This window comes from Varanus komodoensis, unplaced genomic scaffold (assembly GCF_004798865.1).
Source record: "Varanus komodoensis strain SLA01 unplaced genomic scaffold, ASM479886v1 scaffold15, whole genome shotgun sequence".
Taxonomy (NCBI): Eukaryota; Metazoa; Chordata; class Lepidosauria; order Squamata; family Varanidae; genus Varanus; species Varanus komodoensis.
In genome coordinates, this window is record NW_025335440.1 from 20,439,241 (window position 1) to 20,464,854 (window position 25,614).

The 25,614-nt window shown below is 41.4% G+C and overlaps 1 protein-coding gene across 13 annotated transcripts in view; it reads right to left on the minus strand.

The window, feature by feature from the left end:
• Positions 1-25,614, minus strand: part of SVIL (supervillin) — a 113,086-nt gene that overhangs the window by 70,778 nt on the left and 16,694 nt on the right. For all 13 annotated transcript variants that reach the window (XM_044424844.1, XM_044424849.1, XM_044424848.1 and 10 more), the window contains 2 exons: positions 3,790-3,856; positions 783-874 (listed from right to left, as the gene is read on the minus strand). In XM_044424844.1, coding sequence (XP_044280779.1) covers positions 783-874; positions 3,790-3,856 — 159 coding nt within the window. The remainder of the gene's footprint in view (positions 1-782; positions 875-3,789; positions 3,857-25,614) is intronic.

A 25,614-nucleotide genomic window follows, 5' to 3' on the forward strand; every position in this document is an offset into this window, starting at 1 on the left:
AAGAAGATAGTTGTGTTTATAAAGAATGTGGTTTGGACCCTAGTTTAGGTGCATGAACTGGGCTAGCAGAATGGGAATTCTGACCCTCTCATCCTCATAGCAGCCCCTCAAACCCTCTGAAACGTCTGCTGCTGCTTCAAAAGGGCCTACTCAGGTTGTGGGAATAATTTCTGATTTAGAAGACAAGCAGGAGGGGAATTTGATACTGCAGTGCCAAGGTCAGCCAAACTGCGATAAGCAAAGTGCTGGGAGTGAACAGTCAGTCTGAGATACTGTGGGAAACCTGGAAGGAGCAGAAGGGGAGAATGGGAGTGACAGACCCAAGAGCGATCCATCAATTAAGGAGGCGAGATCAATGAAGAAGTGTATGGCATTCTTAGTGACTGGCTCTGAAGCAACACAAACTCTGTTATTATGCAGGCTTTTGGTGTTACGAGTATGGCATGTGATGGACACTTACTCTGAAATCCTCTTTCCTGTAAGAGGATTCATTCACCTTAATGAACATATTTTATAGAATTCTAACAAAACTTAGTTAGTGATTGCCAAATTAACATGACAGAAGATCAGTGTCTGTGCTTACCTTCTGAAGAAGAGATGGGGAGATGGCTCTGACACGGGGGACCCTGCTAAATGGGTGAGCGATAGCCTCGGTTGGAGGGGGGAATCCCTTGAAGTTGGGTGGAGGCACCTTCCATGAGCAAAGCCCTAATGCCAGAAGAAGGCAGATCCTGGAGGCCACCCTTGGTGTGCCTGTACGCAACAACCCACCCAGTACCTACCTTTTGGCAGCACTGCTAACAGGCTGGCGTCAATATCCTTGGTACTGTTTCCAAGCTCTTCTTTATCCTCAAAGGAAAACTCCTTCTGAAAACTGAAACATCATCATCATCTTACTTTAGCAAAGCTGTGGAAAGCTGAGCAAGTACTCAAGCTGTGCTAAGTGTGCACTATCGGAACCCACAACGGCATAGCTAAATGATACTTGGATAGTTCATAGTGTTGGTCTGTGTTACTGGAGAGGTTCAGATCACACAACTTCATCTGCTACAGGCAATACTTCACCACATCTCCTGTCTTCATTTGCTTGCTTCTTGGTCACTTAGCATTGCTTTTCTAAAGTTAAAGTTGGCTAGAGGCATCCACATTAATGAACCTTGAGATGGTCCTAAAAGAACCATCTTTATTGCAGTAGCCAGCCTTCTAGTTGGACATATTGTTGCAAAGGATTGGCACCCACTTCTGGTTTAGGTGCATACAAAATTAAGACAAATTGCGATTTTAAAACTTGTGTCCGTATTCCTGATGAGACCTCAGACAGATTCCTTGATTTTTAGACGTTTGCTTAAGACCACACCCCCATTTTCATGCAGGAGCTTGATTATAGTTTTATTATTTTACTGCACTTGTATTGTTGAAAACGATCAGAATTTTCTTTAACTCATTTGGTTGGAAAGTGATACATAATTTTGTGTAAAAATAAGTAAGTTTACCAATGAAGTTATCTAGATCTGTAAGTCAATCCTGCCTGCTTTTGTAATTTTCTTTTGTAAATTTTTCATCCTTCCTGACAATTTCTACAGTGTGATGTAGCCTAAAAACATTGTGGAACTTTATTAATGCAGAAAAAGTGCTTTCCAGCTATGATTTTAACAGAAAAGCATTTATAATTATTATTCTCTCCATGAAGTAGTGCTTCCTCGATTCCTAACCACTTCTATAACTTACATTGCTAACCTATACTCCCTTACCTGAAAGGAAGTTCCACTGAACTCAATGGGGATTACTCCTGAGGAGTCATTATAGGATAGTACTATTAGCGACTTGTGGCAGGCCTGTAAGATCTATACTGCTTCACAATTTTTGCATTTTCTAGTATCAGTGAAGTGAAGCAATTACATAATTTGCCCTACTTTAATCTTTCTATCTACTCCATTTGACATATTTTTATCCTTCTCTTGGTTCAAAGGGGTCTCATAGCAGATTACAAATAATCAGTAATAGAAGAAAGCTCCTGACAATAGGCTTACAATCTCAAGAGACAACACATGAGGAAAAAGGACTGGGGAGGGGAGAGAAGAGGAATTCAGACTTTCAGCAGGACTAGTGCAATGACCCTGCTTCCTACTTCCATCTCCCTCTGCAAATCCTTAGTTAAGATCTAGACACTTCACAGCAGCCACAGAAAACACCCTCAAACACTTCCAGCTTCTTTAACTGGAAAGGACCTCATGAATGAATTTCACAAAAACAACTGTAAGAATAACGGAGTCATGAGTTTAACGTCTACCCTTTTCTTTTCATACCTTTCCTTTTCCATGGCACTTTGACATTTGCAAGGTGGACATAAAAGCACATCTCACAGGAATAAGCTTTCCAGTCTTCAAACACTTTACTCTTTTAAAGCTAGCCAATTTTGAACAAACCACCAAATCTTACTGAGATCTTTTACCTGGCTGACAATTTGGGTAAAGAAGGAAGGTTTTAGGAAAAGAATAAGCATTGCTCTCTGCTGCTGGGACATGACATCTATGAATATCTGTCCTATTAACCTAATTACTACTCCCAACAGTCCACAACACCATTAAGTCAAACCCCAAGGAAACTTGTAGTTTGCCATTAGGAATCAATGTTTTTCACATCCAAAGAAGCCATCACCTTGAACTTCTACATGGAAAGGGAGCAAACATGAACACACCCTACATTTAAAATAAAATAAAACAAAGAGAAACATATGCATATCATCCATACAGTCTCCCCCAACATGGTGCCATCCAAATGTTTTAGACTACAACTCCCAGAATTCTGGCCATTGGTCATGCTGACTTCAGCTACTGAAAGCTGAAGTCCAAACCATCAGGAGGGCACCAGGTGAGAGAAGGATGATATATAATAAAAGCAATCTCATTTGTATGGTTTGTTGTCCTTGATCAGCAAAGTGGCTCCTTTTAAGCACAAGAGGGTGGTACTGGATGGCTCAAGAAAGCCCTGAAGGTTTGCCGATGACCTTTAACAAAAATATCAAGCCCTCCCCGCTCAAAATTTCAGAGAAATCCCCAATGAGTTTGAATTTCTAAAAATTTGACTGGATACTGGACTGGGTTGTTCTAAGTCAGAAAGATTCCAGAAAACTGGAAACTCATTTTTTAACATTTCCATGTATGCAAATTCAGTTGTAAAAGCATATAACATAAAAATACCAACCGAAACGTGTATTGCCCATATAAATAAAATGTGAAAATATGCATTTTGAGGATTTGCATATTTGAGAGCAATTTGTGCATTTTATACAGTGCACATTTGTACAACTCCAAATTTGCGCAAACATGCATGAATGCATTTGCACAGAATCCAACTCCACTGATGGGCAGCTGCTAGAATAAAAGTGTCCAGTCACTCCGTGAGACACATCTGTACATCCCTAGTTGAGGCCACTTTTCAGGTGCATGAGGATAAGCCATCCTTACATGGTAGAGGGAGAACAGTGTTAACAGGCCATGAAATTAGACAAGTACCAGAGGCTTGTGACATTTCTATTTGAACTTTGCATAGGAATATCTCAGAATTCCAGGGCCTTTTGGACCTTCAGTTAAATACTTCCTCCCCGCAAGCAACTGACATTAACCCTTTAAGCATCTGATGAACTGTGCTCTGCCATATGAAAAGTCAAATCTGGCTGTCCCCAAGGAAGTGCAAAACTCTGCTGTTTTGCCATGAAAATGAAATCAATGTCTTTATTCTCACTGGGCACTATCCAGTTCCATTCAAAAACAGTTAAAGAGGTTTTACCTTAGTGTCCTCCTCCTCTGAAGTATTCTTGGAGTTTTATACCTGACTGAATTTTCTTTGTCAAAATCTAGAAGGAAGGAAGGAAAATACACCACATCAACCAATGGTGTCAATCACTGCTTCAATCAGGGGTGGAGAAACGGTGCCATCACCTCCGGCCAGCCTGGCAACAGGCAGGGATGGTGAGAGGTGCACTTCTTCACCTCTGCCTTAAATACTGAGATCTCTTTTTGGAGCTGAACAAAGCAGCTAAGCACCCATGATTAAGTGTTCATAGGCACAAATTAGGCAATGCAGAATGGTGGCGGGGCAGGGGGGAACACAGCAATGGGGATGTGTAAGAACAACCTGCCTTAACAGAGTGAATTCCAGATGCGAACTACACCTCCCATCATCCTCAAGCAATGCACCCAGAATTGGAATCAGGAAAATAATTAACACAGGTGTATCTTGTTGTTGATGGCTATGTACATATGTAGGGGGCACATGCACATCAAAGAAATTGAGGGAGAGGGAGAGGGAGAGGGAGAGAGGGGGGTAATATCATTTATATTTCACATTTACATAAGAAATTCAAGGCAACACTGTATTGTTAAGCAGTTGTGCCTACTATTTAAGCATGGAATGGCCCTAATTTGAAGAGGCCATACAAAAGGAGAACAACATCAAACTTCACAGGAGTTTGGTGACAGCCCTCTGTGCATAACTAAGCTGGCCTCACTGTTATCCCAGTATGCCTTGTGAAGGAGCTGGGACAAGCAGAGTTGCCCCGACATGTACTGAGTTACACTCCAAGAAGAGACGCAACCTATAGAAAACTCTGTACAGAGAATATGAAATAATGCAAAAGCGATGGTAGAAAAACAATGACACAGACTTTGACAGCAGTCGCAACTTCAGACCATCAATGAAATCAGAAGAACCCTGTTAAACCCTGCTTTAAATCTATGCTCCATATCCACAGCACCTATATGATGTATCTTAGTTATTTTATTTTTTTAAACAGAAAACTTATCTGGAACATTCTAAGGAAGCTATATAAAAGTATGTTCCTCATTCTCCCACTTCAAATATGCCAGGGTCTCTTAGTTTTTTAAAAAAAGAGTACAGAAAAGCTTGTTGGTGTGGGGGGGGGGTTGGGGGAGAAAATCAGTAAATTATTCTTTCAAGTTACAAACATTCACAATCTTGTCAGCAAGTAAATGTCATCCTCTAACTTGGCTTCATCAAGTGTTTTCTGCTTGTTGAGTAAGATTCTTCCCATTTCTTTTATCCAAACAACAGACAGAATAGTAAAGCTTTCAGAAAAGTCAACTTAAATAAAAATGAAAATCCCAGACCCAGACCCAGTATTCAAGCCTAACACTGAATATTATTTGCTGTTTCAACTCAGTATCTTAATAGCAACCCCTCCCCAAAAAAGTGTGGGGGGGGAGACTTTTAAAAAGAGTAAATTTGTATTATTGGAAAGAGCAGCTGTTAATAATTCTCTAACAGTATAAGAGTTTTGTTAAATTAAAGCCAGGCATGCATAAAAATTTATAGTAATTCTAAATGGTGTATAACCCAACACAGCTTTTGGCATGGAAACTTCACTTCAGCATGAAAGCCTCAAGAAAGCCAAAGAGAACATTCCCCTCTGTCTCAAGCCAAACCAGGAGAGGCTCTCAACAGAGAAGAAGATGGAGGAGGACTGGGAAATAACCAAACGGAAAGGGCTATGTGATATTATGACTTAATTCTACATTGCCGATGAAGTACCAAACCATATTTCAATGCTTAAAATGCAGACAGCATCTTAAATATTGGCACACAAGGTTAGGGTCGTGCTTCCTAGAACAGACAGCAAAATGTTTCAATATGTTGTAATATCTTGCTTCAGTAACAGTCATAACTGGTCTTTTCAGTGATGTTACACATTTTTGACAAAACTCCTATTTCTTCGGTAGCATGTATTCAGCACTAAAATTACATTAAAATGTTGACCATCATTGAAAACATCTGTTTTCCAGGCTCTCCCAAAGGGTCCAGTTGCTACTGTGGCAGTTAGTTCTAAAAAGCATGCCCAAGATTCTCTCCAGAATATAAGCAGCTGCTGCAAAAGTATCAATAATTTGTTTTTTAAATGGTCACAGATTACCATTGTATTCATAAAACTTCTTAATGGAAAGCAATTTATATATCTATTTATAGACTGCTTGGTATATTTATTAAAAGCAGTATTTTTTTCTTCCAAGTTCCAACTGTTCATTATGTTATCACTCATTTTTAAAGCAAGCCTTTCCTTAACATATGCATGCCATAAGCATTATCCATTAAAAAAAAAGAATCTTAATGGTTACTCGGTATCTACAAGGCCTTAATTCAACTGCTAGCTAAGCTAATTAGAAGATTCATCTAATCGGATTTTAAAGAGTGTCCTCTGAGGAAACAATAAGTTAGATGCCAAACTGAATGCATATAACTAAAGTGGCAATGTTTTTTGAAGAGGGAGTGGAGAGAAACCCTGATATTTTTTTTGAATCTAGATTATAAATCGACTGCTATCAATCACAGTATTTTCAATGGACTTCAAACTCTTACCTTGCTCTTCAGAGTATCTGACATTTCGCAAATAGCTGGATATCCAAGGATTTCGGAACATGATTGCACAAAACAAAGCGAACCCGCAAAGGAGAAAACTACAATAGCAGCTAATTCTCAGCCAGCCACAGCCCTAGGCCCGTGCCTTAGAAATATTGTGTAAAGATTTTTCATAGCACAGGACTGGAGCTGTCAGGCTATTGCATCCCAGAGAGTACAGTAAATGCATAGCAATAGGCTGCAAACTGGAGCAGCTCAAGACAGTAATCAGATTACAAGCAGAAATTAGGCACATGCATATTAAAACAGATTGGACAATAGTGATTGGGAGATTCATTATATTACCACTTCAAAGTGTTAGTGAAATGGCTATTTATATTCCAGCAATTAAATAGTCAAAACCATTTTGCAGGAGAGGGGGTGAAAAAATCATTTCCCATAAAGCAAGGACAAATTTGCTATCTCTTATCAGAATGTACTGCAGTAAGAACTTAAACAAGAAGCAGAAACAGACAGTTTCCTTTCTGCAAGGACTAGTGCTGGGAATCATATTCATTATGCTAAACATCTGCCCCACTACAGACCAACAGCAAAATACTGAAAGAGCTCGGACAACATATGGATAGCATATTAGCAAAACAACTTATAGTTGGCAGTTGAGAAGGAAGAAAGGTGAGCCATTAAGAACCAGAAAACAGAACCAATTCCCAGAGTATTTTACATTTCAGAGGCAAGGCATAGCATAAAGTACACTAGCAAAATTGGAAGGATGCATTAATGTGACTGCTTTATGCATTAATCTAACTGCTTTATTCATTTCCAACTCAGTTTTATAGACTGCTTTCAAATTCAAATTCCTACCCCTCTATTTACTTTTATTTGTTAAATGAAGAATTGTAAATATGGTTTGTCCAATGGAGCGAGTCTAGATATTGAAGTTATCTTATTTTTAAAGGTTAGTTCTTATACCAGACATCACAGACCCATCAAAGTAACTGATGCCCTCTGGCTGCCATTCAAGAGCCAGATATATTCTGCATACACCCCATAACTTCCATCCTGACCTAACTTTTCAGGAGAAGATCCTTTAGTTATTAGTTAGCTTTGGTGCATGTAGCATGCATGCACCAACCGTGCGTACACCATAAACAGCTTTGTCATCTAATTCCCAAACTTTGGAAACTGAGAATTTTGAACCCTGGCTTATGGCTGCAAATTCTGAATGGCTATCTCTGACCAGAAAAATGGGTAAATACAGAGGACTTGTGAATGTGTGTTCGGATTCTGCCTTTTAAAATCTACAATCCATACTTCTAAAGAACATATCCATACTTATTTTGGATACCACTAATCCAGAAGTGTGGATTACTCCCTCAATACCCTATTTAAGTCATTCCAATACCAATCTTATTTTGTAAGCTATAGGGAAGGGCTGCAGTCCAGCAGTAAGGTGAACCATGCAAGTAAAGCAGGCAAAGAGTCTCAGGTTCTGTCTCTGGAATCTCTATGCAGAGCTGGCAAAGACCCTCGTCTGAAAACCTTGACAACTGCTGCCAAACTGGGTAGACAGTATTGAGGTGAACAGACTGACAGTCTGACTTTTTATGTAGCCATTTAAAAGAAACCTGGTGACTCCAGGAAAGGAACCAGTTTATAACACAAGGCTAGGTGTATCTGCAACACATCTGGATCAAACTGGTGGCATTAAAATGGTGCTTTGAGAAAGCTAGATATTACCTAGTAGTTCATTTCTTTGTTCTGTGTTTAAATCTACAAATGGGACAAGTTTTTAAGACTGATCTGCTGAGAGTATAAAGGGACTCGTATTAGGGCAGAGAGACAAACCTATCATTTTAAGCTTCCTAGCTCATCATGTGCTTAACTCAAATCCAGTCCCTTCTCAAGTGTCAAGATTAAGTAGCTAAAATGCAGATATTCCTGTGATTTTTGCAGGGAAAAAGCACACAAGAACATCCCAAAATAAGCCATCTGGTGATCATCTCACACATAAACTAAATCATCTGAGATTACTGATTTTTTAATATCAAACAGAAGCTGAGTTTCATTAGTGCCATTTTTCAACAACCAACCCTAAATCTTAAACGAAGAACTAAATCTACCCTCTATTATATTTATATCACACATTTATGCTGCACCTTTTTCCTGCAAGGAACCCAAGGTAGCAGACATAATCCTCATTCCCCAATTTAATCCTCACAACAACCTTGTGAGGTAGTTTAGGATGAGAATCGGTAACTAGCCCAATTTCTTTTGCATCTTCTGGAATACAAAGTTCACCTTTGACCAATTAGTTTAGATCAGCCTTCCGCAATCTGGTGGCCTTCAGATATTTTGGACTACAACTCTCAGCTTTCCTGACCGCTGGCTAGCTGGCAGATGAAACCTTGGGAAGACTGCTCTACATATTTCCTTAGCGATGGTCTGTAGGTTGAAAGTTGAAGCCTTTAAGCTACTGAGTCAAACGGATGTTGACCATGCCACCATATTGGATTACACTGAAGGTTTCATGCATCTCCTTTTGCAAGGAACTTAATTAGCCTGCCAAGACTTGACCCCTATTAAACTGACAAAAGGGCAAGATGAAACAAGGTTTAAGTGAAGATAATTGGCACACAGCAAGAGTCTCCAAGCTTGTTCAGACAAGAGATCAACCCTACAGCTTTCATATGAGTCAGAGAGCACTACCAGATCTACTCAAGCCTGTCCTTATTGTTACATTACATCAAACTATGTCTAAATGAATGGATATTACCCAGAATTAGTATTAGTGACTTAGTCAGTCTTGCCTTCTCTTGATGTGCCTGGAATATGACAGCCTTAGTTTTTGCTTCCAAGGAAAGTTAAGACTGGATTTGATCTAGAACTCACCTGTTTGTCTTTCTATAAATCCAGGATATTCATAAAGCTCTCCTCTATCACCATGTTTTGAATGCATCCATTTTCCACCTGTCTGCTTTCTTCACTTTCCAGCTTTCACACCCATACATAGCGATCAGTAGTATATTCCCTATTGATGATACTCCTTATTGATGATACTCAAGCCTATTGATGTCAGTCAGCATCCCTCATGGCCTAGCCTCTCTGTAGCTCTGCACTCTGCCAAAGCCAGCTAGTGATCTGTAGCAGGATGCTTCACCTTTCAGGGTTCAGGACTTCTCACAGCTGCAAGAGCAGATGGCACATTCCATTAGGATAACCCAGGACATTTGTACCGCTGAAGATCAGCAAGTGCTTCCGTGACTAAGAAGCAGGGGCATCATGCTGAATTATTGGCAGGCACACGGGGCTTCCTATTAATATTTCTGGAAATCTGAAGCTATGGCAGGGGGAATCTTCCATAGTGTGGTGGGGAGTTAAAGTTTTGGGGAAAATTGAATGATAGTAGCACTCTTTACAAATCTGTGCTACCTTAGGAACAGGGTGGGTCATTTATGGCCCTCATCATCCTTCACCACTGGCTAGGCTGGCTAAGGCCAATGGGTTTTAGGCCAGAGGAGCTGAATCATCCTAAATGCCAAAAGAAGCAGGAAAAGCTGGAAGCAAAGGAGGAACGGCATACCGTATCTGTTCCTGTTAGTGAGGAACTGGTTGGAGGAAAGTTTAGCAAAATTTGGTCTAAAGGAAAAGCTAGGGAGAACTTATTTAGTGGGGGGAGACTCTTACCTACTAATAATGCTGATAAAGCATTCTAAGATTATTTTAAGCAATCTCAACCTATTATATGAAGAATGACATTTTGTTCCCATTTGTAAAAGAAACCCCCTTTAATAAACATCTTAAACTTTAGTCATTTTGAAAGTCTATCTATAGTGGTGGTGTCAGGCTTTTTAGAAATATGTGAGGTGGGGGGGGTAATTAAGCGTATTATAGCTGAGGCATTAAGTTCAAGAGCTTGGTTAAAGAACGTGGCAGGGAGTTCCAAAGATCCAAGGCCCAAATCCCCCTCCCCCCCCTTTTTTTTAAGGAACAGGTTTTTAAATGTTTTTCACACCTTTTAAAAATGTTATTCTGCTGCATGTGGTAACAATGGTGGAATAACTTAGTGTTTCTTTCACATATACATTTTACACTACATTCACTGATGGCCACAGTAGCTAACTACAGCAAGCCTAGAAACAGCACAAAAGACACACTGCCAATTGTCAAGAATGAAAACATTCCTTGTAAGTTACGGTGTGGCAATTCTAGTCTTAGGTTGAGAAAATGAGCAGGTTTGGAGCATCTCTATATGCCTATAATCACTGGCCCTCCTGGCAGCAGCCAGTTAAGGATGAAGACCAAAACATCTGAAGGGTACAAGGTTGGGGACGGCTACATTTTTATTATCACGGAATGGAAGCAATAACTATGCTAGGAATTTACAGATGAGATTTTTAACCCCTTCCCCATTTCAAGGTTTTATGAAATTTCTGAGAAGAGTTTTCATGCCACATAACTTTATAAATCATTTTCAGGGTGACCTGAGTAGCTATATATGAATGCCGTGTCTTAAACTTTATAACATTCTAAAAGCAAAACATTTATTAATGGAGAATAGTTACTTTTTCCTTGAGTCTCAGGCACTGGCACCTGATTTCTGAGGCTGCCTTGCAACTGTCAAACTGCACGACACAGAAATACAGAGGCTGCCATATCAAGCTTTCAAATGGTGGCACTCCTTTGCCTGAAGGAAAATCATGAAGTCTCTTTTAATTTGATTTGGGGGGATACTTTAATTAATTGTTTTTAATTAATTGTTACCTGCCCAATCTTTTAGAAGATGGGTCAGGCTTACGAATATTAGAAGGGCTTTCCAAATAACACTATGTGAATATAATGTTCACATATAAAATATTTGTTGTTTTTCTATATCCTGCCTTTTTCCTACAAAGGGCTCAAGGGAGCTTACATCATTCTCCTCCTTCATCTTTATCCCCACAACAACAACCCTGTGAGGTAGGTTGGGCTGAGAGTCTGTGACTGGCCCAAAGTCACCCAGTTGGCTCCATGGCCAAGCGGGGACTAGAACCCAGATCGCCTGAGTCCCAGTCCCATGCTCTTCACCACTACACCACACTGGTTTTATCCATATACATTTCATGCCTACACTTGGAGGCAAACCTTAGACTCAAGATCCTGAAAAAGCGGCCTATTTCACCAGGAAATCTGGTGGAATTGATATAAAAATGTATCCGGGAAGAAAACATCTGCACACAATGACACAATGTTCATGGCATAGGCAAACCTTGACAGAACTAATGTCTCATACAATGCCCACATTATATTTGTTCCCTTTCCCTAGCAGGACAGTTGGCTTCTAGCAAGATCTATCCAGATGGTTCCCCAGAAAAACCAGAAGACGATGACCAAGGTTCCTGAGAATTATGCTCCCTGGTTCTTTATAGAACTGTGTTCCCTCAGTTCCTCTGCAGGCTTCTGGTCATACAATTCTGGGGGAAAGAGGCCATGTGCAACCTGCTTTCCTTGCTTCCTAGCAGCAGAGGAGGGGTGCACCTTTGGAAGTCCCCAGGGAGACCCTTAACCCCTCCAAAGGTCTAGGATATGCAGGTAACATCATGAGCTTTATTGGATTAGAGGTACTGTGAGAGTGGAGACAATGGGGGACACAGAGACAAAGCATCAAGGTTCACAAGGGACCTAGAAATCCCAGCAGTGTGTGTCATTCCTACCAGGTCAGGATGCAAAGAAAGCCAGCAAGTTTGATTCACATGGAGCAAGGCCACGTGGGCAAAGCTGTCAAAGAGGGATATTAACTCCACACCCCTTGAAAACAGCAGGTAGCAGGGCAGAAAAGCATATCCAAGCAGAGGAATCTAAGGTCTGTAACACCAAAACAAGGCTCCAAGGAGATGCAGGTCTTTCCCAAAGCAGAACAAGGGGAGTTTATCCCCATCTGAAGTGAACTATGGCATGAAATCTGTTTTCTGTGCCAGATGGAGGGGTGAAAGTGCAGCATTTCCCAGCATATTCCCTAAAGCTGTGAATGAGTGCCTCCGAACTGAGAAATAATTCCTGTCCGGCTGTTATTCAGTAAAAGGGAGTAGAAGGTCACGGAGGTCTCATAGCCGTCCATTCTGAACTGAAACCACGATCGTGAAGGAAAACCTGAAGGAGTCAAAACACATGAAGTGGCACCAGCAACTCAGTCCTAAAGCATATTCTCAATACTAAGCCCAAGTCCAATATTCCTGCTTATAGTGGAGATATATTTGGATGGAACAGAACATGAGAAAATATGCATCTAAGGGTGCAATCCTATGCAGTTTTAGACAGAAAAAAATCTACACCTGCCAGCCTTACAAAGCTAGCATGGTTAAATGAGGGACAGTATAAATTGGAGTTCTTTTCTGTGTAAGCATGCATAAGACTGAACCTTAAGTTTTTTGAAAAGAAAAGAAAGACCTTAATTAATCTTATACCATGTGGTCACTTTGTACTTCAGAAGAATCCTGCCTGCAAGACATGAAGCATGTTTACAGCACAATGACACATCAAGAATGTATTTTATGTGTGGTCATGTGAACCTCTTAAACCCTCTTCTCTACTATTAAAATACAGATATTCTGCTTCAAATAAGCTCAAGAGGAAAAAAACAACTCTTTTTAAGTGGTTTGGCTGAAGCATTTGTTATTGTGCACATTTGCGATAAAGACTTTCCAAAAATATTAACAAATATTCTTGGCATTCATTAGCAGGAAGGGTGAAAAACGTCCTCACTTGGTTGAGGGAAAACTCATTGCTATGTATTCTGAGGACAGTGGAGCTTGGAACATGCAAAGATTTTACCAACCAAAGGAGACAAGTCACAGCTGAACTACTATGCAAGCTACACTGAGAACGCACAAATTTATTTCACTGGGTTTTGCACCTGATAATATATAAAACCAGGTTCAAACAATCTTGCATCTTTGTGGTTCCTTGAAACAGCAAGGTGCATTGTCAGTGACAGCACTCTGGTACCATTGTGGGGAATTTCAAAGGTGTGGAAGGAAGCCTGTTGGTACACGCTCTTTGATCACTCCCTCTTGGCTCCTCCTGCCAGTGGAGTGGCTAAACAAGGCAAGACTCTCTGCCTAATTTGCTTAGCATGACATCCAAACAGGGAATTCTGGAAACTCCAAGAGGCTCCAGCCAGAATCATAAGCCAAGGACACATTTGGCTGATGACCCTCACTTGTTACAATGCTTGAAACTCATCCAGTGGCTATGTTTCCATCCTAATCAGTAAAGATTTCATTTCCGCATGCTATTTGCCCCAAAGTGCTGAACTCAGCATATACAGCAGTCATACAAACACAGTAACTTTGATAGGTCAGAGCAAAGGTTCATCTCATCCAACATTATGTTCTTCAGTAGCCAAACAAGCGCAACCTACAAGCCTATGACCAGGATTTGAAGCAACAGTTCTTCCCTGACATGCACCATATAGTCTTAGACTCCAACTCCCATCAGCCTCAGCCAGTGTGGCCAATACTCAGTGACGAAGGTGCAGTCCAACATCTGAAGGGCAACAGGTTCCCCATACCTGCCAGAAGCAGCATTCAGATGCATACTGTGAAACAACTTCACTCGCTGGGGGCTGTCAGGTCGAAGCTCAGCATAAGCTGGATGTTTTTCAAGCTGCGCCCCCAAGTGGTAGTGGGAGTCACATCCTTGCCCAGTGCACACAATCATATGGGGGAGACTTTGAAACATACCCTGTATTTTCAGTGCATAACATCAGAGACCTTCCCTCCTGCTTTCCCTCCCATCTCAAATGAAGAGTTGGAAGTGGCACTCTGTTTTGCTGGTGGATGTTATTTATGTAAGCTTCCAGTCTGGTATAAAGTTTCCTGACATGAGATCATCCCCCTAGTGAGGAACATGTTTAATCCATTTCACTTTCCTTCAGTCACATCTATTGTTATGCAATAATTCAAGGCAGTGTTGGAGAGTGTTGAAAGTTTGGACACATCCTTGTGTAATGAGAATTTTGCATTGCACTCCAGCAACATCAGGCTACTACTTCAAACAGCACACCAATGAAGGTCAAAATGCAGAATATTTATCCGTGAAGAGGAGCATGCAGTAACTAAGGGCACAACTACAAACTGTCAGTGTAAAATGTGTTGCAAACACACATTCTCTTGACTTGACTTGCACGCAGGCACACGCACACGTGCACATGTGTCATCCTTTGGGGAAAGGAGTCTGTGTTCCATCATCAACTCCTTGCTTGGCTTCAGCTTTATCTGTCAAAAGAATCAAGAACTGCTAAAGAAGAATAGATGCCTCCCCTGCCACCCAAAACAGTCTAGGTAAAAATTCATATGCAAATAGTTTTCCTCCAGCAAAGCTCCCCTCCCAAATTTAAACCTTTGCTTAATGCCGTGAAGCTGTTTTCAAGACCTGATTATTTTTAAAGAATATAAGATATGAAAACACTGTATTCAATTAAACACCTGGAAAATGTCATGAAACTAGAAAGAGTTCAGCGTGTAGAAACTTATGCCATGCATACCTATGCAGAAGAAGCCTACAATCCCACAAAGTCTGCATAGAAGCTGTAGCCCATTTCCTGATGGTTTGGTCTACAGCTCCCATCAGTCCTAGCCATCATGGCCAGTGATCAGAATTATGAAATCTCTAGCCCAAAAATCTGAAGAGCACCGTGTTTCCTACCTCTGAGATATAGAAGCGTAGCCTTAAACTCTTGTTAGGGGTCTTTTAAATAACCCGGATCCAGTTCCCGTAGTTGTTACACAATGTGGGACAGCCAGCGAGGTCCTGATGTAACATGATCCCCAGAGGAGGAGGAATTGACCGGATGACTGCAAATGTGTTTCCTCTTAGCTGAGTCAACAGGAATACATTTTAAAAAGGGCTTGACCTATTTGTATTTTTAAGCACCATCCTGTTTGCCAACACCCTTCATACTTCTGTGAAAGTAAAGATTCATCTTTACTATATCCTACAGGTAATTTGCTGTCTATTTCTAATTACCTACAAGCATAGTGGAAAGGGGCACATTCAAGTCAAATTTTATTGTTTGGATTTTTTTTTAATATTGATACCCTGCTCTAACCAAACATAATCCAGATTCAATATTAAACAGTAAGATATAATGCAAAACACTGATCAATTTCATATAGTTTTTCCTTCCAACTACAGCTTGCATGTTATGAGGACTATGTTTGGTTAATTGAATGGTATCCCAGTTGAATGGTAACCCAAAAGCCCCAGGAGCAGTGCCTGGCATTTCCAGGTGGGGCTAAGACAGACCTTTTCTGAAATGCTGAAGAGCCGTTGCCAAGTCAGCACAGATGATACTGAACTAAATACTGCAAGTGGTTCTCTGTGTGAGGCATTTATTGTGTATCCATGATCTGTCAGCTCCCAGAATTTGGAGAAACAATGTGTGAGGTATCTGGAACTGGGAATCTGTTTCCTCAGCTAGCTTTCATTTTGCTAGAGGTCCACCTTATCCAGAGTGTCCATGTGGGCATTTGGCAGGAAGCAAGTCCAAGCAATTCCCTGAGACTGGCTTCTGCCCGGGCCACCCACTGCACAAGTGGTTTCAGCTTCTACACACATGACTTGCTGGCCTTGCATACTTTGTACGAAGAATTGTGCACTTTACACAAAGAAGGGGTCCACTACTCCCCCAAGGTGTTCACAAAGTTGAGCTCAGCTTGGCTCTGAGCATGAGAAAGTAATCCGGTGAGCGCAGGAGAGTCAGATTCTGGCCAGACTCTAACCCTAGTTTGTGGGACCTGTTCATGACGCCATCCTCCTCCTAGGGCCTTTCTCATGAGATTTTTCTAGAGCGAGAAAAATCAGCTTTAAAATTTAAATGAGAACAAAAGCCTTGGGTAGAGTTGCAATTTCGTTATACTACCACTATACCACAATGCCATGCTGTGGTTGGTTAATATAAAATATAGAAAGACAGAGAAATACAAACCCTGGGGTGGGGGAAGCACATGTAAAGACTCATGTTTCCTCACACAATGAAAACAGAAGAAGCAGCCTCAGTACAGTGGTGGGTTAAACTGCTTGTGTAGAGAAGGCTCAGTAGCTTGACTTGACCAGAATTACTTAGGCCTGAATACAAGGAATAGTTCTTCCACAGACTGGCAACATCACCCTACAGAGAACTATCATGCACCAAGAGAACTGCACCAGTGTTAGCATCCTGGAGTCAGACTGGGCAACAGAAGCTAGTACTAATGTTTGTGGCTCCCCATTTCACCAATGCACAGGGGATCCTTGTGTATCTGGTGAACATGAACTGATCGTACTTATTGATATTATCTGCTCCACCTAACCTGTTCCTGGGCTTTAGCTGCTGCACCAATCAAACCTTCCATTCATTCAGTTCTTTGAACCGAGGCCAAGGTGGTCAACTGACCTATGTACCCACTTACTTGAAGCTAGTTCAGACAAGTAGCTCCCCCTAGTTCAGTCACAGTTCTCACTTGCTTTTCAAATGAGGCACCTAATTGGCTTGGCTGCTAGAGCTATATAAAGAGACAGACTTTTGAAGGAGCTAGGTCTCCAAGCCCAAAGAGCTCCAGTGAGGAAGCATCCGCAAACCAATGAATTAACCAACTATGCAAGTTTAACAACTGGGTGACAAGGACAGGACAGTCTTATTCCTTGGAAGATGAGTGTGGAAGAGATGGTCATGTAGGGGAGGAGGTGTTCACACTTGCTATGCATGAGGACAAGCTGGGGCTGCACTGACCTGAAATGGAACTAGACTGCTGGTGCACAACATTAGAAGTCTCCAAGCCAAATTTAAATGAAAACTTAGATGTAATACAGGACTTTACACAAACCTAATAGAATGAAAAGACCTAATGGGACATCCAGTTGACTCTGGATGTAAACTCCATAGGAAGAACAGGGGACAGTATACTGGAGGAGGTGCTGCTCTGCATGTCAGAGAAGGCATAGCGTTGAACAGACTACAAAACATAAAAGGGACAGACTCCTCCACAGAAGCAGTATGAGTGACAGTGCCAGGCTCCAAACCTAATTCAGTACTAGGAGAATGCTATCATCCCCCGGAGCAGAACACTCAAGGTGATCTTGAGATGGAAAGTGAATTCAGGGAGGCCTCCAAACAAGGAAGCGTTGCACTAATAGGTGACTTCACTCACCCTCACTGACAAATTGAAAAATGCATGTTCCATGCATGACAAAGGCATTACATTTCTCAATACCCTAACAACTGTGCCCTGGAACAGCTGGTCATGAAATGCACTAGAGGAGAAATGAGCCTGGATTTAATTCTAAGCAGTGTTGCTCAGACTTTCATACAAAATGTTTCAGTACATGTTGCTGAAGCAGTTGCAAGCAGTGATCACAGTGTTATCAGACTGAATGCAGAGTTAAGTGGAAAACTGCCAAGGAGGTCCAACACATTTACATTTGACTTCAAAAGAACTTTTCTAAAGTGAAGGAACTGGTAAAAAGGAAACTAAATGGGGAAATCAGGAGGGTGAAATCTCTTCAAAATGCTTGGAGGTTATCAAATCCACAATAACAGAAGCCAAAACTGATTGCATAGCACTGGCTAGGAAAGGTATATATATGCAAGTATAAGCTGACAGGATCTGACCAAGAAAGACATCTTGGGGCTGTGTAGGGCAGCTCAATGGAAATGTTGGCCCAGAGTGAGGCAGCTGTGAAAAGGGCACATTCCATGTTGAGCATAATTAGGAAGCACACGGAAAATAAAACTGCCAAGATCATACTCCCTTGATACAAACACATTGCCTGACCACACATAGAATTGTGCACAGTTCCGGTCAAGGCACTTAAAAACAGATATTGTAGAGTTGGTAAAAAACAGAGAAGGGCAACTAAAATGATCAAGAGGTTGGCGCAACTCCCCTATTAGGAAAGGCTGCAACAGCTTAGATCAAAAAAAGGCAAATAAGACATTAGAAGGGTACAGAATGGGGTGGAGAAGGTGGATATGGAGATATTTTCCCCTCCCTCTCATAATATCAGTATCAAGGATCATCCCATGAAGCTGATTTCTGGGAGATTCAGGACAGACAATGGAAGAGCCTCTTTATAAGTAAAGCAGTTCAACTGTGGAATTCATTTCCTCAAGATGAAGGGGCCACCAATTCAGATAGCTTTGAAAAGGGACTGGACAAATTCACGGAGGATATCAATAGCACTAGTCCTGATGGTTGTACAGTACCTCTAGAATCAGAGACACTATACCTATCTATACCAATTGCTGGGGAATTTGGGTGGGAGGGTGCTGCTGAATATTTTTCACATTCTAATTTCTAAGAGTAGTTCTTATATCGTTAATATGTGAGAAGAACCATGAATGACTAAATATCAATACTGGAAAAATACATCAACCCTGACTGAAATTTTACGTAACACAGAACTAGCTGGTGTCCACACAACAGAGGAAAAACAATACATTTAGTGCATCTACTAGTTCATGAGCCACCTTTTCACCCTTTTTCTTGATGCTTCCCAATTTAAGTTCTACTTTTACTGAAAACCAAGTGAAGAGTAATTTCAGCCCCACAAACGTCTTGTGGGCCACATCCCTGGAGTGATCGGCTGGATCCATCTCACAGAGAGATGTTCAGTTTGCCATCCAGTAAATTCTGTCCCCAGACACCATTTCCAGCAGCTTACCTAATAAGGCAATGAGCAAGTTGACTGGCTGGCTTATAGGTCATGCAGAGTTTACCTTGCATGTAACTGACAGCCTACCTTTTGGCAGACAGGAGTTCTCAGCAATCCCTGCTCAACAGCTGTAAAAGGTTTTCTGTCGTGTCATAGGAAATCTTCAGATCCACAATGCATGCTGTGGGTGGGGGAAGGATGCACAAAGCAATAATGCAGTGCAGTGATACAAACTGCTCACATTCATAAACCCCAGACCACATACAGCATCGCATTACAAGAGGCGAAAACCTGATTTCCTGTGTTGGACAGAAACTCATTTTTCAAGAGTAATTATTTCCGTGTTCAGATATTGTCAGTTTTAAGCACATAAATGATTTTGCTGTTTTCTTGAAAAAGGATCAGTTGATTGCATGAGTAGAAGCTATAAATAGAATGTATCTGCCAAATATACTCTTAGCTCAACATTAAAGAGCGGAAAGTCAGGAAGAAACAACAATTATGCTGAATACCAATATTAAAATTGCCCAAAGCTTTCCTAAGCTGTTGTGACGAGACTCTCCATCATGTCTATCCTGCTCAAAACAGCTTATAAGAATGCTAAACATGCAAAATATAAACCTTCTAAAGAACAGTGGGAATTTAGATGTCACTATGATTCCTTCCATAGGACTACCAGTCAATTTGCAGTCCAAGAAGGTAGAAGGGGCTTGTTCAGCTCAGGCACAAGGCAACTGATGGTGGTGCCGGCATGGAGTTTTTGCATAGGTGTCAGGGCAAATAGCTCTGTCAGTCTCAACATTTCATATTATGGTTACATTTGCAGTACAGCAGGAATGAACCATTTGAGTCCCTCAAGATAGTATCATACTACAGTTCCAGACTACAATACCCAGCTTCCCATGCCACTAGCCATATTGGATGAAGCAAGGGTATCCAGCAACATCTGGAGGGTGACCAGTGATTCACCATTGCAGGGGAGATTAATATATCCCTCTCTGCTCTCTCTTAACTAGAAAGTTAAGATTCTCCTTTTAGTAAAAATAATGCTCAACTGAATATGAAAGCTCACTCAAAATGGGGAAGGGTGGGAGAGAACGGACCACCTGTTTGTCAGTGGGGCTGACTACCTGCCCTTTTGCTACATCTCAGATCTGATGTCATTTTCTCCACCCACTACGTCGGGCTTCAGCTGTTGGTCCAGCTTTTATTCATCAGCTCATCCAGAAATCTGACAGCTCCCAAAGTCATTTTAAAACGGCTGCCTGCCGTCACCCTAAAGATTACTAATGGTGCCTCTATGCAAGATCAGCTGTGAGAACATGCAGTATATTTAGGATGGAGTAATGGTAAAAACAGTCCACCTTTTTTGCCAGCCTCAGGACTGAAGCAGCTTCCTATATTGGTCAAAACAGAAGCAGATCCATATAGTTGTTAAGAAAAAGACCCACAACTCACTGACATCCAGCCCGTCTCCTGTTTCTCTCCTTTCCCCCTTTGGGGTCAACTGATCTCTACTGCTATTATTGCCATGTTTCAGTCCCCAGCAACCCATTTTGCTCCCAATTCTAGTAGTAAACACTCTTTGGCCCCCTAATAATCACAGCGTGCAGGATATTGATCTCCACAACTTCATTCCTCAGGTGGCACATAGCTACAGAGTCACAGGCCCACCAATTACTCCTTCCAGTCCAGGTAGACACATTATCCAAAGGCAAGCTTTGGACAATGCTAGGATGAGCAAGAGATTGTAAACCAGGAAGGATGCGCAGGCAGTAGGTGGACTGACAAAGGTCCATGATTCACACTGCTTTCCTAGGGGACAGCAGGACAGTGGGAGGGCAACCACCCCCAAGAATCCAGGACTGAATCCAGGATTAGAGATGTGTCAACTACTTCTAGATGGGGCCACAGTCTCTGTGAAAGACTGTGTTCACAGTTTGGGGGTGTTGCTTGACCCAGCCCTTCAGATGTCAGCACAGACAGAAGCTGTGGTCAAGAGTGTCTACATCAGCTTTGGCTGATTTGCCAACAGGGCCCCTTCCTGAACAACAATGGCCTGAAAACAGAAGTGGATGTGCTGGTAACTTCTAGGCTCAATTTCTGCAATGCTCTACATAAAGCTACCCCTGTGCCAGCTCTGGCAACAGCAACTAGTACAAAATAAGATGGCCAGGCTAGTCTCTACGACATCATGGAAAACCATATATTACCAATAGTAAAGTCTTTGTACTGGCTGCCAATAAGTTTCCAGACGCAGTTAAAGGAGTTAGTAACTACCTTTAAAGCCCTTCATTATTTGAGTGCAAAAACCCTGCAGGAGCACCTCTGTCCATATATTCTGTCCATATATTCTTCTAAGGTCCTCTGGAGACACACTTCTGAAGCTCGCCTCTGCAGGATTAATGTCAACTACCCCAAAGATTTTCTTGGTGGTTGGCCCTAAACAGTAGATTGTCCTAATAGAAGACAGCTGTGTCAGATATCCCAGCTACTTTCAAGAGAGATGAAGAGGTATTTCTTCCAACAGGCCTTTCCAGATTAGTTCCCAGATTAGTTTTATGCTTATTTTTAATCTAACTTTGAATTATTGTTGGGTTTAATCTCTTGCAAACCACGCAAAGCCAATGGGGATGGTGCAGTATATAAAAATCAATCTAATTTAATATTTCCCCTTAACTTGTGAGTTCCAAGGAGGGAGACTTAGGCTTTCATGCCCCAATAAGATCAGCACTCAGCAGACAGAGATACGATGGTAAATAGTGTCCTTGCTAAGACACATGACCTTCTGGGAGCAAACCACAGTGGATCATGCAGACCTCCACATGCCCCAATGTGTGTGTAGAGAGATGGCACAAAAGGAAGCCACACTCATTGGGAATAGGCCATACCTGGCAAGTACCAGAGGGGAAACTGGACCATTCCATTATAGGACCCTCCAAGATACGTTCAGTATTCCACCATCCCAGAATACTGCTTGACTGGGTCAGATCTACAGCAGGTCTTGAATTTGGAACCTGGAGAAGTCTGGTAAGGCTCTGACTTAATTCCACTACTGATTGCACCTCTGTGAATCGGGGAAGAAATGTCACTAGAACCACTGTCTTAAAGCTGCCCTATTAATGCAGCTGTGGCAGTGAGTAGGGCAGTACTATTGTGCTCATAAGACACTGGTTGCCCATTATGGACTGGAAATTAGGCAAGCTGTAGGCCAACAGATCTGGAGAGTGACAGGATAGGAAGGGTGATTTAAAGGGTGTGCTGTCCGTGAAAAACTGCTGAAAAAAGCAGCTACAACATAGCCAGAAAAATGCCCAAAGGGTCCCTATAATTATTTAGGCCATATGCATTCAAGCCCATATCCCTGCATCCCATACCTACTCATTCTCTAAGGATCATCTTCATCTTGAGTTTAAGTGGATTCTGTATGATACATCTGACTTGACCAAACTCACACTTTTCCTGTTAGCTCAAGTAATTTGAAAGTGTGGATGCAAATACTTACACACTACAATAGCCTGACCCAATGAGTAGGAATTCCCATCAGAAGAAATTTAACATCTAGAAGGTTCTCATAACATTACAAAGGTGAACAGCAGCAAAAAGCATTTTGTAGTGGGGAACACTATTCCCATTCTAATCCTTGCCTTTCAAAGTTGCTGGACTTTGGAATCTCTCTTTGGAACGAATACTGTACAATTCTGGGCACAGTATTTCATGGCTGGCTAGCACCACTGGAAATTCATCCATGCCAAGAGTCTACAGCTCAGCACAATAATCAGAATCCATTAGTGGCAAGAAATTAACCAAACAGATCCCATGAAGATGACCACAGAACACAGTGTTGACCAAATGCAGATTTCATGACTGTTGGGACATCCAAGTGGGGACAAACAGAAGACTTGCACTGTGGGGTGCACGGTAGACCCTAAATGGGCTGGACCAATGCATAAGCTATAATCAGGCAACTGACTTCAGCACAGTGAGAAAGCACATACTGTGCATCAGGTTCAGTTACTGGCATCCCCACGAAGAACAGGTGATGGAAAGTGCCCTCTCTGCCTAAGACCTAGTGGGCAATACTGGGTTAGATGGGCCAGTGGTCTGACCTGGCTTAAGGCAATTTCCTGTGTGCTCAGATAAAAGTGTACTATATACTGATGCTGAAAGACAAAGCATGCCATAAAACAGAAGAGTTCATACAAACATTGTGCATTCCTGCCCTGTGCAAACCAATCAACTAGCTCAATAAAACCACAAAGATCAGATTATATACTTTAACCAGGTGAGCTGATCAGTCTTAGGGGACTTCAATTAATTACGCTGGACAGTGGTGTCGTAGCTGACAGCAAAACTATTTTGAACTACAGTTAAAAAATAATCACTGGTGGCACTCCAGAGAACACTTGCAGCTTAAGTGGTAATGCATCTGCAAAACTATTGCACACAGAATCCGTCTCTTTTGCTCTCAAAAGTGACTTTTGTTTCTTGAATAAACTCACCAAAAAGCAAAGGCAAGCTTCTCCTAAGTACTGACGAGCCTCCATAGAAGGGCATGATTGCCTTCACTGTGTAAGCTTCCACATCACAGCCAGCAAACTGGACACTTTCTCATGTAAGCTAGAAACTTTGGTCTATTAAACCACAGTATGAAAGGGCTGCATGCTTTTGTACTCAGCTTGATGGGTGCATGAATTAGAGACTGCCTGGGAATATAGAATGCTTGAATTCTATGGAAGAATCAGAGAGTAAAAATGAAATGAACTTGCAGTCTTGCCACCAGAATTCCTTTATTGCAGCTATGTTTCTGTTCTGGGATTCTGCCTACATGAGACCTGGCACTCATCCATCCTTAGATGTGATTATGAAAAACCAACAATTATGTGACTATGAAAAGCAATTAGGACTGCTCTCCAAAGTTTTAATATAAATAGATCCTTTCCTTCAAACAAAACTTAGTTAAAATGAAAAGAGCAGCAACCCTACTTTTTCTTCACCGTTTCTGTCTTTCTGTCTGTCTGTCTTTCTGTCTTTCTTTGAGTGGCTGCAATCTTATACATATTTTCCTGCAAATAAACCATAGTGAGATGGTTTTTACCAGGTCTTTCTTCTGAATAAATCTATACAGGATTGTACTGTCAAAACAGTAAGAGCAAAGTGAAAAATAAGCGGTGATTTGCACATAACAAATGTTACCAGGATGGTATCAATTCAGTGTAGAAAAGCAATTGTGTGTGAAGCAGCCAGAATACAGAAGAGAACCTGGAGTGGCTCACTGAAGAGAAATGATCTCACCCAAATAATTTTACTGGACAGATGCTTCAATTTCATTCTCATCTTTGAACAATAAAACCACATTTAAGTGATTTACCATGTATGTGAATAATCCCTTTTGGGTTTGGTTTTCCTGCCAAAACCTATTCAATTAGTTGTAACTTATCAGGAGGAATGTAATAATAAACTCCTCTATGGGACGCTCAACTAGGTGACATGCCAAGACTTTCCTATAGCATATGGCTGCCTTAACAGCCTACAACCCTCATAGTTCTAGCATTAGAAATGGAACATTGACTGAGTCATGAAAGTCCCAAAGTCCTCACGTCTAACTGCACTGGACTGGGGGTGGGGGAGTCGTAAACATATTCCATGCTCCACACACCCCATACTCCTCCCTCCCCCCTCCCCTCTCTCTGTGTGTTATTCCAGACACTTAATTATTCAATTAGAGCACACCAACCAAATTTAAGGAAATCAGCTTCTTACAAGTCTGAAGTTCCATTACTTCTCTTATATAGCCATTTTCCCATATAAGCAAAGACTGTGCTTGTTTACCTTATGATGTGTTCCTGTATTTAAATATGCTATGATCTCATTCATAAGTCGAAACCCAGAGGGGAAACGGCTCCTCTGCAACAGTGCTTCTCTCAAGTGTTCCTGCCTGGAAGCCCTCAAGATTTTTCCTCAATCCCCCAAATTCAAAAAGTGGTTTGGCACTTTGACACAAGCACTTTTTTAATGGGTAGTTGTGGGGAAAACATTGCTCTTTTCCCTAGCAGCAAACCTCTTTGGAAAGCTCTTTGTCAAACCCCCAAGTGGCTTTTTAAACTCTAGGGAATTGCAATGTATACTTACCCATCTGAAATTTAGTCATAGTTTATAGTTTTAAATCCCCTGCTTTCTGAGCTCTTTCAATGTTTATTACTATTGGTTATGCCTGGACATCATCTGGTGATCTTTTAAGAAAGAAGTGGAGGCTGTGTCTTTTTATGTATCAGAAAATTTCAGCTGAAAGCTAATTTTTGCACTGCCTTTTTTTATTAAACAGAAAGGGCAAATATTTCCCTTTCTCCAAACCATTAATAAAATCAATAATAATAGTGCATTCTGATTACAGCTGCATACATTTCCTTACCTTATTACTTTGGTCCACTTAGCTCAATACTGTCTATAATAGGTCAAGGAAACCTGGTGTCCTTAAAAACAAATCCCATGAGCCCCAGCAAGCATGAACAGGGAATACAGGAACTGTCGCCCAAAGCATCTGCTGACTCCTAGTCAACATGAGCTGGCTGC